We start from the raw sequence: 12,585 nt of genomic DNA, 5'->3' as shown, positions 1-12,585 counted from the left end.
TGTTTCTGTTCTGTCTGGAAGGCTGGGGGGAGCTGGAAACCTCTGGTCCTTGGTTCAGAAACTGTAACCACAAAGCTGCCAGGTGTGAGGACAGTGCCAGTGGGCGCCACCTTCCCGCAGAACTGAGCCCGGACGGCTAAGGAGGGAAGTCAAGGAGGCAAGGGAAGCAGAAGCCTCCACAGGCTGGGGGCTGTTTCCCGGGGACAAGGGGCGGTGTGGCCAGGTGACCGGACCTGCGGCTCTTCGTCCAGGTGCTGCCCTTGGTGTGTCCACAGAAGAGCAGTGTGCACACTGGACTGTGAGGTCACTCAGGTCTGCCCCGGCCTTCAGGCATGATGTCCCTGCCTTGACCATGATCCTGAATTGTCCAGTTGGCACGGCACTAAGTGTTAATATTCGTGGCTGAGACAGTTGTATGGAGCCGGACCAAGGCTATTCCTTCCGTGGCCTCTGAAGTGGCATCCACACTGGCCAGGGGAGGCTGGGAGGCACTGCTGGGAAGGCTGGGCTCTGGAGGGGCATCCCCAGGGTTGGCGGGATCCGGGGTTGGGTCCTGTCTGGCCCGTCTAATCGGCTGGCCGGGGCCGCGCCTGCTCGGCCAGCTGGGCCCGGCAATCCAGGAGGTCGTCCCGGAGGCGGGCGATGTCCTGTGCGTGCCGAGCCAGCGTGCGATTCAACTGGTCCACGTAGCCCCACAGGCCCTCCGTGGGCCCGAGCGACTCGGTGGGCAAGTGGTCCAGGCCTGCGGCCAGTCGGCCCAGCCTCCCACATGCACTCTCCACTTGAGCCACCCTCCGGTCGAAGTGGCCCACCACGTGCTGCAGTTCCTGGGCTGTGTCCTGGCAGCGGCTCAGCCCGCCGGCCACGTTGGCCACACCGGCCTTGAGTCGCTCCAGCTCCCCCCTCAGGCTCAGGACCTGCCTGTGGCCAGCCTGAAGCCGAGAGCCTTGGCTGCTGACCTGTTCCTGGATGGCGTGAACCTCGGCCTCCACTTTGCGTTCGCGCTCGTCCAGGGACGAGTTGGCAGCCAAGAAGGCATCAGAGTACTGGCTGACGGAGTCGCTGAGGCCCGTGAGTGACTTGCTCACGGAGTTCAGACTGACCTTGAGAAGGGTGATCTCGCCTTGAAGTGAGCTGCCCGTCGCTTCTGCCAGCTGCTCCTGGACCTCGGCCACAGTGCCATTGAGCTGCCGGAGCAGGGCGGCGTGGCCGGCCACCTGGCGGAGGAGGGCCTCGCTCCGGCTCTGCCAGGCCTTCACCTCAGCCGCGAGGTTGTCCAGGATGGCTGAGGTGGTGCTGGGGGTGCACGAGGTCTCCAGTGAGACCAGCCGTTGTTCCAACACCGCCAGCTCCGTCTGCACCTGGGGCCGGGCCGACCTGGCCGGCGGGGTGCTGTCGTGGCTTAGCTCGCCTGCCAGGGTCACCAGGCGCTCCTCTAGGCTCTGCACTCGCTCTTCCAGTGTGCTCCTGAAGCTGCCCGCCTCCCACCCCCCCCTCCTCCATCCCCAGGCAGCAGCCTCTCGCTCCACCCTCCGTCCCATTGAGCGTCTCCAGGCCCTCCAGGAGCCCGTCCACACCCCCGTCGAGCATGGCAGCGGAGAGCCGCTCGAGCTCATCCCTGGTGAGGGGCCCATGGCCCCTCTGGGCCTCGGTGACTGCCTGTAGGTTCCTCTCGAGGTTGTCCAGGCGGGCGCTGATCAAGGCCAGCCGGCTGCAGCAGCTGCTCCCGCCAGCCACGCTCAGACCCTGCAGCCTGGTGCCGAGCTGCGACAGCTCCCGGCGCAGGGCCAGCTCCCGACCGTCCAGGCTCTGGTGCAGCCGCTGGCTGGCCGCCTGGCCCTCCTGACACTGCTGCCGCACCTCCTGCACCCGCAGGTCGCAGGTACTCTGGACGCCTTGCAGCTTCTGCTCGAAGCCGTCCAGGAGGCTCCCCCAGAGCCGGTGCAGCCGTCGGTCCACGTACTCGTCCAGCAGCGCCAACGAGGTGAGCGGAGACGGACGGGCCTCCCGCAGCCGCTGCAGGTGAGCCTCGTGGCCGAGGGCCAGCCCGTGCACCTCGTCCAGCAGCTGCACCTTGGTCCGCAGCGTGTTGCTCACCTCTGTCACCTTGCTCAAGATCTCGTCAAGGGGAGGTGTGAGCGGCCCTCCGGCTCTGTCTCTGGGCTTCACGAACCCCTCCGAGATGACCCCGAAGCCCACAGGGGTGGCAGGAGCCCTTGGACTACCAGTCATCCTGTTGGGGTCCTCATGGCTGGCCACCATGCCACTGAGGGTACCATATGCTTGTGCCAGGCGCTGGACATCACCCTCCAGGCGTTCCAGCCGCTCACTGAACAGCCCCGGGCCTTTCCTTCCTGGGGAAGAGGAGGAGAGAAACCCTAGGGGCATCACTGGCCTGCCTCCCTCAACCTGTCCTGTTGCCAGGCCACCTGAGAGAGTTTCTGTTCTAAGCCGACCTTCCCACTGCGCGTATAGCTCTCTCAGCTTCGGGAGGGGCTCTGGGAGCTCGGTTCAAGCCGGCCTGGGTCAGCCCCCTCCCCACCACCCCCAAGAGACCTGATCACCTGGTAGGGTCTCCATGGGCAGACTCACCATAGGGACTGGGGGCCGCTCTGCTGGAAGAAGGGGGCCGGGGCCCTGGACCCAGCTGCCCTGAGGGTATCTGGGGCTCAGGCTCTGGCTGGGCTGGGGTGGCCCCGTGGTCGGTCAGGTGCTCGGGGCAGCCTTGTCCAGTGAGGCCAGGGCAGCACCGCCAGGCGAGGTCCGTCACTGTCTTGTAGCCGACCTTGTATCTGGGTCTGAGCACTGTGCGGTACCTGAGCCAGAGGGGGACAGGGCAGGCAGGGCCCTGTACTTGTGGGCTGAGGCTCCTGCCTCCTGGCATAAGATCTGGATTCTCTGCCCCCCTCCACACTGTCGCCAGAGTTTTTCCTTTTTCTGTGCATGAGGGGACAGGGCAGTGGGGTGGAGGCAGGACTTGCCGAGGGTCAGAGAAGGGCTAAGGAGCAGGTGCAGGTGAAGCCCCACCCCATCCTGTTTGCTTGGGGACAACACTAGCGGGGATTTAGCCCCAATGTCCCCAAGACCAATTTGCACAAGGGTAGCTCATGCTGCCATCAGAAATTCCACTCTGGCTTTGGCGGTACCTGGAAGAATCCTGACACAACCTCGGCCCTTCCCTATGGGTGTGCGAGGGGGTGCCATCCGGGAGCTGGGGTGGGCAGCCCTTCTCAGTGCGTTGGGGCCACTCTTGGCTCCCATCGGTCCCCTTAGTTCTCTCTACTCATTCCTAGCCCACTCTGGGAACTCAGCTCTGGCCACCCAGGCCGGTGGACGGCGCCTCTGATTCTGAGCACAGAAGGGAAGGCCCAGGGATGCAGGGCAGGGCTGGCCAGGGCCACTCCCTCCCCTGCTCAGCCAGGTACCTGTTCACTCACTGACACAATGGAGCAAACAGGATTGTTTTCAGACCTGCATTTGAACCTCCCCAAGTACAGACCTGTGCATCACACCTGTATGCCACCCCATAGACCCTCGCACAGCCCCGTCTGCCTGGCCTAAGCCCCAGCAACCTGGCTTCTGTCCCCTCACCCTTGGCCTGCCTTCTCCACAATCACCGCAGCCCTCCCTGGGTCTCCCCAGGGCCCCTCTGGCATCCGCCGTTGTCAGGGTGACCCTCTGCCCTCTCTGTTCACCTCCAGCCCTCTTTGCCTCTGCTGCTTCTTCTTTGCCTTGTTCCGTGTGTCTTCTGGGAACCTTCCCTTGGCTCCCCTGTGGGCCCTAACCGGAACCTGCCATGTCTCCTCCCTGGACCTCCCCAGCCAGCCTGCGTGGGAGCTGGGGTAATAGGCACTTCGGAATCCAAGGAGTTATATCCCCTTGTGGCGCTGGCTGCTGCCCTGGGAGGAAGGCAGGCCTGGGGCTTGTGCCCAGCAGTCCTGAGTGGGTGGGATGGGAGTGCACTCACGTGACTGTCCCGGGGCACTTGGGCCCCCATCCACACTGTCGGTACTCGGCCTTCACGTAGCTGTCTGCTCCCTCCTGTAGGATACAGGTCACGTTCCTGTGCACCACGTAGGCGCAGAGGGCTCTGCAAAGGGGGAACGGCATCCTTGGAATATCTGGCCTTGGCCAGGCCTGTTGAGGTGCCTATACCCACCCTCCCCAGCTGTGGGCCTCCCCAGGGGACCAGATCCCCATCTCTCTTCTGTCCCTTCTCCTGGTTCCTGGGAGACCACACTTCTCATTCTTCCTCCCCTGACTCCTTGGGAAATGCATGCCAACTTGTAGTTTCCAGCCACCCCCCCACCTCTTTGTTCCTGGTTTCTCACTCTGATCACTTCTTGTACTGCCTTCTCCAGGAAGCCTGCTCTGATGTGCCAGGCCTGCTGAATGTCAGCTGTGGGCTGAACACTCTCCCACAGTACAGTTCAGCCAGCACCCCAGGTAGAGCCCCTAACTCACCTGACTGGGGCCAGTTTCCAAGCCACTGGCTACTGAAGACCAGAAGCTGAGGCCCCCGCGAGGCAAGAGCCACCCTCACCGGTTACAAGGGCTGGGGAGGAGGCTGCCTGGCATAAGCCAGCCACCTGTGGGCGGCCATTGGGCTCTGGAGCCGCGACGCGCGCCCAGGACCCAGGCGCCCCAACCAGTTCTGTGGCCCAAACACGCTGGAGTTCCCAAGGGGTGGCGGGGGTCAGGCTGACGGCGGGAGGGGGCGGGCTGCAGGGCGCTGGGCTCCGTCTCCTACCTGGTGGGGCACGGGAGAGAAGGGGGGGCCGCGCGGGGGACATGCCTGGGGGAGTCCCGCGTGCGCCTCGCGCCGACGGCCCTCCCTCCTCTCCCTCCACCTGGTCCGCTGCGCCGGGAGTTTGCACACAGCGCAGCTGGAAAATGTTACTTCGCTGGAAAGGTTTCCGCGGGCACTGCCAGGTCCCAGCCGCCGCGCCAGGCCCCCTCGGCTTATTTTTCTTCGCCAGCCCCGCAGCCTCCCGGAGCGTGGGGCGCCTGCCCCGGGCCGGCGCTCGGCCTCGGGTGCCCGGAGCCCCCGTCTCCCGCGCGCGGTCGGGGCAGGTGGGAGCGCCTCCCGGACCCCATCCCTCCCGCTTCCCGCCGGGCGCGGCCCGCGCTTACTTGTGCGGCGCCGGGCGCAGCCGCGGGCGCCATCCCGTCGTGTAGAGGCTGTAGCGGGGGGCACCGGGCGGCGCGGGCCGCGCGACGAGCGGGGTGCCCTTGGCCTGAGCCCCCGAGAGCAGCGCCGCGACGGCGCACAGCCACACCGGCAGGCGGCGGCCCATCGCGGCCCGCGGCTCTCCACCTGGCCCCGCGCGGGGCCCCCGCCCGCCGTCCGCCCGCCGCGCCGCCCCCGCCGCTTGCCCTCCCGCCCGGGTCCCGCCGCCGCTCGCGGCCCCCGGAGCTCGCTGGCCCGGCCGCCTGGCGCTTCGCAGCGGCTGCGTCCCGCCGAGTGGCCGGCGCTGCTCGCGGCTGGGGCCGCGGAGGGGAGGCGGGAGGCGGGCTCTGCGCGGATTAGCATAAACTTGGGGCCGCGTCGCTCGCCTCCGCCGGCCCTCTCTCGGCCGCCAGCCCCCCGCCCCAGCTCCGAGCTGACGCCCGAGGGGCCGCCCGTAAGCGAGAGGTGAAGGAGGGAGCAGCCCCCCCGGGGGGGGGGGCAGGGGCACAGGCCGTCGCGCCCTGGGAGGCCACCAAACGCGCCGATCCGCCACCGCCGCCCGTGTGCGCGCGGCGAAGCAGAGCCAGACCCCTGGGGCGGGCGGCGACGCGGGGCTCCCGGGGAACGGCCCACCCGCGGGGCGCACGGCTCCTGAAAGCCCTGGCATTCCGGGAGGCCAAGGCCCAGGCTCTGCCGCTGGAATGACCCTGTTTGGGGGCGCACCAGCAACACCTCCGCAGCCACCGCCTTGGAATGGGCCCAGAAGGTCCTTGTTGGCTGGCTGTGCCTAGTCACACGGTCACTGTCTGGAGGTGACCAGGACAACTGCTAACTCTGTTGATCCCTTCCCGGGGCATCTTAACCTCTCCCTGCTCACTAACCCTCCGCTGCCCAGTCGGCGGCCAGGCCGTCCCTCTGGTTCCCTGGTGGGGTCCGTGCTCTCTGTCTCTCTTAGCTATGGGCTGCCCGGAGCCCCCGACACCCATCACCTCTCCAGCCAAGCGGCAGATGTTCTGCTTCTCTTTGTGTGACTAAAGCTCTTAGCCAGCTGGACCGCAGCACTGGCTCATTCGTAGCCTCCCGGCAAAGACAAGCTTTAGGTCTTTCTCACAAGGAGCTGCTGTTAAGGCAGGCTTCAGCCGTATTTCCCTTGTGAGACTGACCTATGGAACCCCAAGAGTTGGCCTTTACGGTCATTCTCATTCAACAGCATCTTGTTGACTTTCTAACCTGCAAAGAACTTCTTGAACCCCGATTCTGTCATCCCACAGGGTGGCATTTCTTCGTGGCTTCATCTCATCCACACAGGTGACCGCAGCCTTGTGACTTTACCCAAGTAGCTGATTGGAGTGTGGAAGACACAGAACTCCGAGGCATACGCAGAGAGACCTCTTCCAACCCGAGATGTGAACCCACACCCTCTGGGTAAAGTGACGATATAAGGGTGCTAAATGGGGACAGCTTTGAGACTCACATCTGTGCCCCCTGCTCGTTCCCAGCCATAGTGGCTAGTGGGTCCCTGGTGGAGGAAGCAGACACCTGACCAAAGTGGGCCGATTGTTCCCTTTCCTAGGCTTTGGAGCACAGGCTGAGGGGACCCAGCCTCCAGGTGGGGAATTTCCTGGTGCATTTCTTTGCTAGGGACTGCTTGCTGTGACAAATGACCACAAACGCAGTGGCTCGGAACAACAGAAGTTTACGCTCCCGCAATCCTGGAGTCTAGAAGTCTGCAATCCAGGGGTGGGCCAGGCCACACTCCCTCCAGGCTCTTGGGAGGAATTCTTTGCCTCTTCCAGCTTCTGCTGGCTGCAGCACTCCTTGGCTAGGAGCGGCACCCCTGCATTGTCTGCTCTGCCTTCACGTGGCTCCCTTAACTTGTGTGTCTACAGGGCCTTTGTCTCTGTGTCTCTGTAGCTTCTCCTCTTCTTAGAGCTTTTTTTTTTTTTTCTTTTTTTAAAAGATTTTATTTATTTATTTGACAGAGATAGAGACAGCCAGCAAGAGAGGAAACACAGCAGGGGGAGTGGGAGAGGAAGAAGCAGGCTCATAGTGGAGGAGCCTGATGTGGGGCTCGATCCCATAACGCCGGGATCACGCCCTGAGCCGAAGGCAGACGCTTAATGACTACGCCACCCAGGCGCCCCTGTGGCTTCTCCTCTTCTTATAAGGACACTGGTCATTGAATTTAGGGGCCCAATGTAAGCCAGTCTGACCTCATCTTAACTCATTACATCTGCAAGGAAAGATCATGTTCTAAGGTTCAAGATGGACGTGAATTTGGGGGAATACTCTTCAGTCCACGACAGGCTCCCTGAGGGCTGGTGAAGGGACAGACCCTGGCGTGCTGTAGCCATAGCTACATGGGGCTTATGGGAAGGCTAAGCAAGAGAGTTTGCCAGAGGAGAGCAGGGCTACGTCTAGGGGCCACGGTGTTCTGGGAGAGGTGTGGGAGGAGCCATTTGGTAATTGGCTTCCCCTGCCTGCTTCCAATGACCCACCTCACTCAAGCTAGCTCGAATGGGTTTCTGCTGCCTGGAAATGATGTCTAAGACAGCCTTTCATCCTCTGCCACAAATCCACTGAATGTGCTTTTACATTCTCCAGCCTTTAACAGAGATGTCCATCTGCTGGGGGGGGGGGCACGATACATGGTATCCATGACATGCTCTTGACCTTGTAATCACTGGATTCCCACTGCTCAGAAAGTGAGAGACATCTGGGTGAGACATGAACAGAGCTGGGCTTCTCACCCCGGGGCTGGGTTCTGACTGCCTGGCAGCGCTGCCCAGGAAGTTCTGGAAGAACCCCACCCCCTACCCCCACCCCACGCTACAGAAGCTGTGATCCTTTTCCAAGGGGCCCAGCCCTGCCTCTTGCTCCCTACCCAGCCCAGATGTGGGGCCCAAGACTCAGAGGGAGGAGGCTGGACCCTGTCTGAACTTGGAAAAGTCCACATAACAGGGGGCTGAAAGGACAGTTGGACCCCACTTCCCCCCTTCCCAGGTGGCTGACATCAAACACCCTCTTTAACTGGAACAGTTTCGGGAGCCAGCCCTGGGGCCCCATCCTGGAGGAGGCAGGTTGAGGGGAGGACATTGGCAGAGGAGATGTTCAGGGTCTTGGCGGGATCCAGTCCCGCCAGAGGCTGGGGTCTCCCCCGCAGATGATGAGACCACTTCGCATCTGCCAGACAGGAAACCTAGGGAAGGCAGAGACAGTGGAGGGAGGCAGTCGTGTCTCCACGCCCCCGGCCCCAACTCAGCCTGGAGTCTCTACACCTGGATGGAGGTGGCTGCGGGGCCACACACAGGATCCCAATTTCTGTTCACAGGGACACGCACGCCCATATGCAGACACATTCTGTCTCTCTCTCACACACACACCCCGCTTGCACACACACACGCAGAAGCATACTTCCCCAACCTTCACTAGCCCTTGGTGACAGAGGAGCCACGTCGCTCTTCAGGGACAATGGAGGGTGCCATCAGGAAGGCAAGATAACTCTGGACAGGTATAAGTGTAGCCTTGCGTTTAGGGTCCATCAGGGCGTGGCCCAGTGGGCAAACGTGGCAGCCTCCGCCAGACACTGCAGCCGCCCTCCTGCTTCCGTGGGCTTTCTGGGGCAGAGGGGAGGAACTGGTGTCTAGGGGTGGAGAAGATGGGAGAGGGGCAGAAATGCAGGCTTGCCTGGTGCTAAGGTCCCGCGTGACTCCGGGGCTTGGCATCCCGACCCCTGGAACGACCCTTCCCTACCTCCATGCATTTCTCTGAGGCCAAGGAGTTTCCTCTCCCGTCTCCGGGCTCCTCCCACCCGACCCAGGATGTTCTCGCTGCTTTATCCAGGCCCTCCACATGAGATCACGGAGAACTCCACCAAGTTTTATGGAACGTCGTTCCCCTAAAAGAGACAGGAATAGAAAGCACTGAAACGACCAGTTTTCTGGCACAAGCCCTTCTCACTACAGATGAGCCCCCTGCAACTGGGAGAAGCACCCTCCACCCCCCCAGGCAACTGGTGGGGGGACCGGCCCTAGGATACGCCTCCTGACTCCATCAGCCCTTTGTCCCTGCCCACCACCCCACCCCCTCTCCTTTCTTCTGAGTGTGCACACCCTCCCTACAAGGGGCCACCTTTGGAAGTTCTGTGCAGCAAGGATCTTTCCCTGGGGCTCACTCTCTCCCCAACATAAACATCAGCATGCTCAAAGCCCAATCGGTGTTTTGATTACACCCACACCACCAAAAACAGTCACTGTCAAGTCCATACGCATTTCTGGGGCAGGGGTTTGGGTGACCCCTTCTAGGGAGGCAGAAGCAGGGCCTCTCCAGGCCCCTGGGGGGTGGCTAGATGGCATACTTCAGGTGAGGGCCTGGGAGAGAAGCCAGAAATCTTGGAAATGGGACTCTATAAAGCCCGGGAGGACTTCTATTGAGTGAGAGTTGCTTAGAAGCAACTGAAAAATTGTACTGATGGGGCCTCCATGTGGACACATGCAAACCAGATGTAATCGTTATGCAAATTATATGCAAAATACATGCATGGGCCTCCCAACTATTGCAAATGCCAGATGTAGCCCCTGGGGACCCTGACGTTAGCTTAGCCCTGATGTGGGGCACAGAGATGGCCCTAGAGGTGCCAGTCTCTTATGGTGGGCAGGCAGGGCTTAGCTCCAAGGCGAATCACACACGGGGGGAAGGAACTAGGCAGGGAGTCACTCAGACCTGGGTTTGAATCCCAGCTTCTCCACTCATGAGTTGCTTAACCTTCATGGAGTCACTTCACCCCTTTGAAGCTCTGTCTTTCCATCTGTAAAATGGTAACTGTGAGTACTGAATGGGAACATTGGCTAAAGCTCCCATCTGCAGGGTCAGGGATCTACGGGACCCTTAGTGAGGGGGTAGGACTCAGAGTCCCTCCCTGGGGGAGGGGGTTGGATGTCTGGATTTCTTTCCACTCACTGAAATTGAGACTGCCATGGGCAGGACCTCCTCCTAGGACAACAGCGCAGCTGTGGGCTCGGGGAGGGTCAGTGCTGGATGGGCCAAGAACCCACAGTCTTCATTTCCTCAGAAATCTGTCAGAGGTCCCACTTGACCAGGGGGTATGGCAGATGCTATTGGTTCCCTGCCAGACCCCCTTTACCCAGCCTGTGCGCCATCATGTCCCCACTGTGGGCATGATGACTTCGAATGCTCACAGCCACCCGGACTGCAAATTGTCCCTGGCTGATGACAGCCATCTCCCCGGGAAGTTACACACCCTCCCCCCTCATAGCCAATGATGGGCTGCTACAGGGATACAAAAGACTGCTCTCCTCACCTCAGGGGGACAGCTCAGCAGTGCAGTCAGCTTCTAGAGCCCCTGGATCAGACCACATCTAGATGCCACCTGAGATCCCATTCTTGCTCTGCCCCCTCCTCCCCTCTCCTCCCCTTCCCTCTCCCTCACGTGTGTCTCCTGAGAGCCCTCCCTCGTAAACTGCATGGTCCTGAATCCCCATCTCCAGCTCTCCTGCTGGGGAACCTGACTCCAGACAGGAGACGGGCCTGCAAACAGAAAAGGACGATGCACGTGATACTGTTATGGTCAAGGACTCTCAGGAGCCATGGGGTCTTGAGGCCCAGGGAGACGTGTCTGGGATGGGGAGAAAGGGTCAGAGATGTCTCCCCAATCAAGCAATACTGCAGCTCACCTGTGGGGAGAAAGCATCCCAAGTGGTAGGCACAGCCCGCACAGGGCGTCGAGGTGGGAGATGGCCTGGTGTGTTTGGGGACTACCAAGATCTCTGGGGGGGGGGTGCAGGCCCCATGAAAGGTTGGCACAGGCCAGACAAGAGGAGCGTTGGATACTCCAGCGAAGAGTCTGGACTTAACACCAAGGTAACCCCACACACCAAACAGTCTTGAAAAACGTCCCCAGGCTGCTGCTACACAGAGCAGGCCCTGGAGGCAGGGTGCCAGGGAGGCCGCGTGCCAGGGAGGCCACGGCTGCAACCGTCAGCCACAGGGCTGACAAGGATCCGGTGGGGATGATGGGTGGATTTCAGAAGCTTTCAGGACAGAAAGCTGGCAGGCCCTGGTGGCTGATTTGGGGGCTATGCGTGTGGGAAGGGTCTAGAAGGTGCCAGGAAGAGGGGAGACAAAACATCAGGCCTGGGGAGGGGGTGACCGTGTGTGGTCAAGTGTGCGGAGAGAGGAGGGCTTAATGAGCTGCCCAGAACAGGGGTCTACGTCCCCGTGCCTGTTCCAAGGCAGCCACGGCCAGGCAGAGCCGGGACGGGGAGGCCTCCATGACGGCGGGTGCTAACTCCATGAGGGCTGGCACAGCCCGGGGATTCCAGGGGAGGCTGGGGACTGCTCCCTGCAAGGGTGGGGGGCCCACAGGGCCCTGGGAAGGGCTCACCCTGCTCTCCTCTAGCTCTTCTATTCATAAGCACGGGAGTAAAAACCACACAGGATTACCAGCTGGTAACAGAGGAGACGGGCATGCGCTGGGCCCAGGGAAGGCGGTTACTCTCCAGCAGGGTGGGGGCCAAGGGTGGGGAGGTAGGTCGTTGCCATGGCAAACTCATGCTTGGATAGGCAGAACCCGACCTCCACCCAGACAATGCCCTTATCTCAGACCTGCTCTGCCTTAATTCCTTAGTTCTCCAGGACATTGGCTGGGCACCCACTCGGGGCTAGCAGCACGGGCGGGTGGGCCCCAGGCTGAGCTCAAGGCACCCAAGACCAGGGCGCAGGGGGTGGGGGGGGCGCAGAGGTGGCTGTGAGTTGGTAGAAGTCCCAGGAGGGGTCAGGAAAGGGGCCTGGGGAGGGGAGGGGGCAAGGAGTGTGAGGGTGTTTGTGGGGTGCGGAGGGCCAGTGTGTAGGCTGAGGACTGGGGAGGTGTGCCCAGAGATGCTTGGACCTCACCCCGTGAGTCCTCACCTGCCAGTTCCTACACACCCCCGTCACCGTCTCTGCGTAGAGCCCCCCTCCCGACTGACAGTCCCTGATGGAGGGGACGTCTCCTGTCTGTGCTTGCTGAATGGTCAGCCATAGGTTTCAGTCACTCGGAAGCCATGAGGAGGATACACTGGGGAGGCTGGGGCAGGAAACAAGACAAGAGATGCTGTGAGGAGGGAGGGCAGGCATTTGGAAGAAGGGCTGCCAGGCTTTCATGGGCTGGCTGGAAAGATGGGTCAGGGCCAAGGTCACAGTGTGGACTCCCACCCCCGCAGGGTCCCACGCCTGTCTCCCCGCCCATCTCACACTTGGTGCTAGACCGTATATTTGGCATTTATTCGAAGGGCTCCCTGCCCTAGCCGGACGACTGATTCCCCAGAGCAGCCCACCCACCTGCTCTTGCCACCTACCATGGGACCCATGGGGTCTCCCCCAGCTCGAGCCTCTGCCGCCAGGGACTCCCACATTCC

General features: G+C 61.9%; 1 protein-coding gene across 1 annotated transcript; it reads right to left on the bottom strand.

Moving 5' to 3' along the window:
• Positions 1-138: 138 nt before the first annotated feature.
• EMILIN3 (elastin microfibril interfacer 3) lies at positions 139-5,476 on the bottom strand. Its single transcript, XM_045804639.2, is given in 5 exon segments — positions 139-1,493; positions 1,495-2,354; positions 2,593-2,816; positions 3,968-4,090; positions 5,134-5,476. Coding segments are annotated over 5 exon segments (2,298 nt in total). The 5' UTR covers positions 5,298-5,476; the 3' UTR covers positions 139-566.
• Between the last annotated feature and the right edge of the window lie 7,109 nt (positions 5,477-12,585).

This window comes from Ursus americanus, chromosome 22 (genome assembly GCF_024610735.1).
Source record: "Ursus americanus isolate L20-20 chromosome 22, mUrsAme1.1.p, whole genome shotgun sequence".
In the NCBI taxonomy this organism is placed as follows: domain Eukaryota; kingdom Metazoa; phylum Chordata; class Mammalia; order Carnivora; family Ursidae; genus Ursus; species Ursus americanus.
Note: the sequence above shows the minus strand (reverse complement) of the source record. Positions and strands in the feature narration are given on the sequence as shown.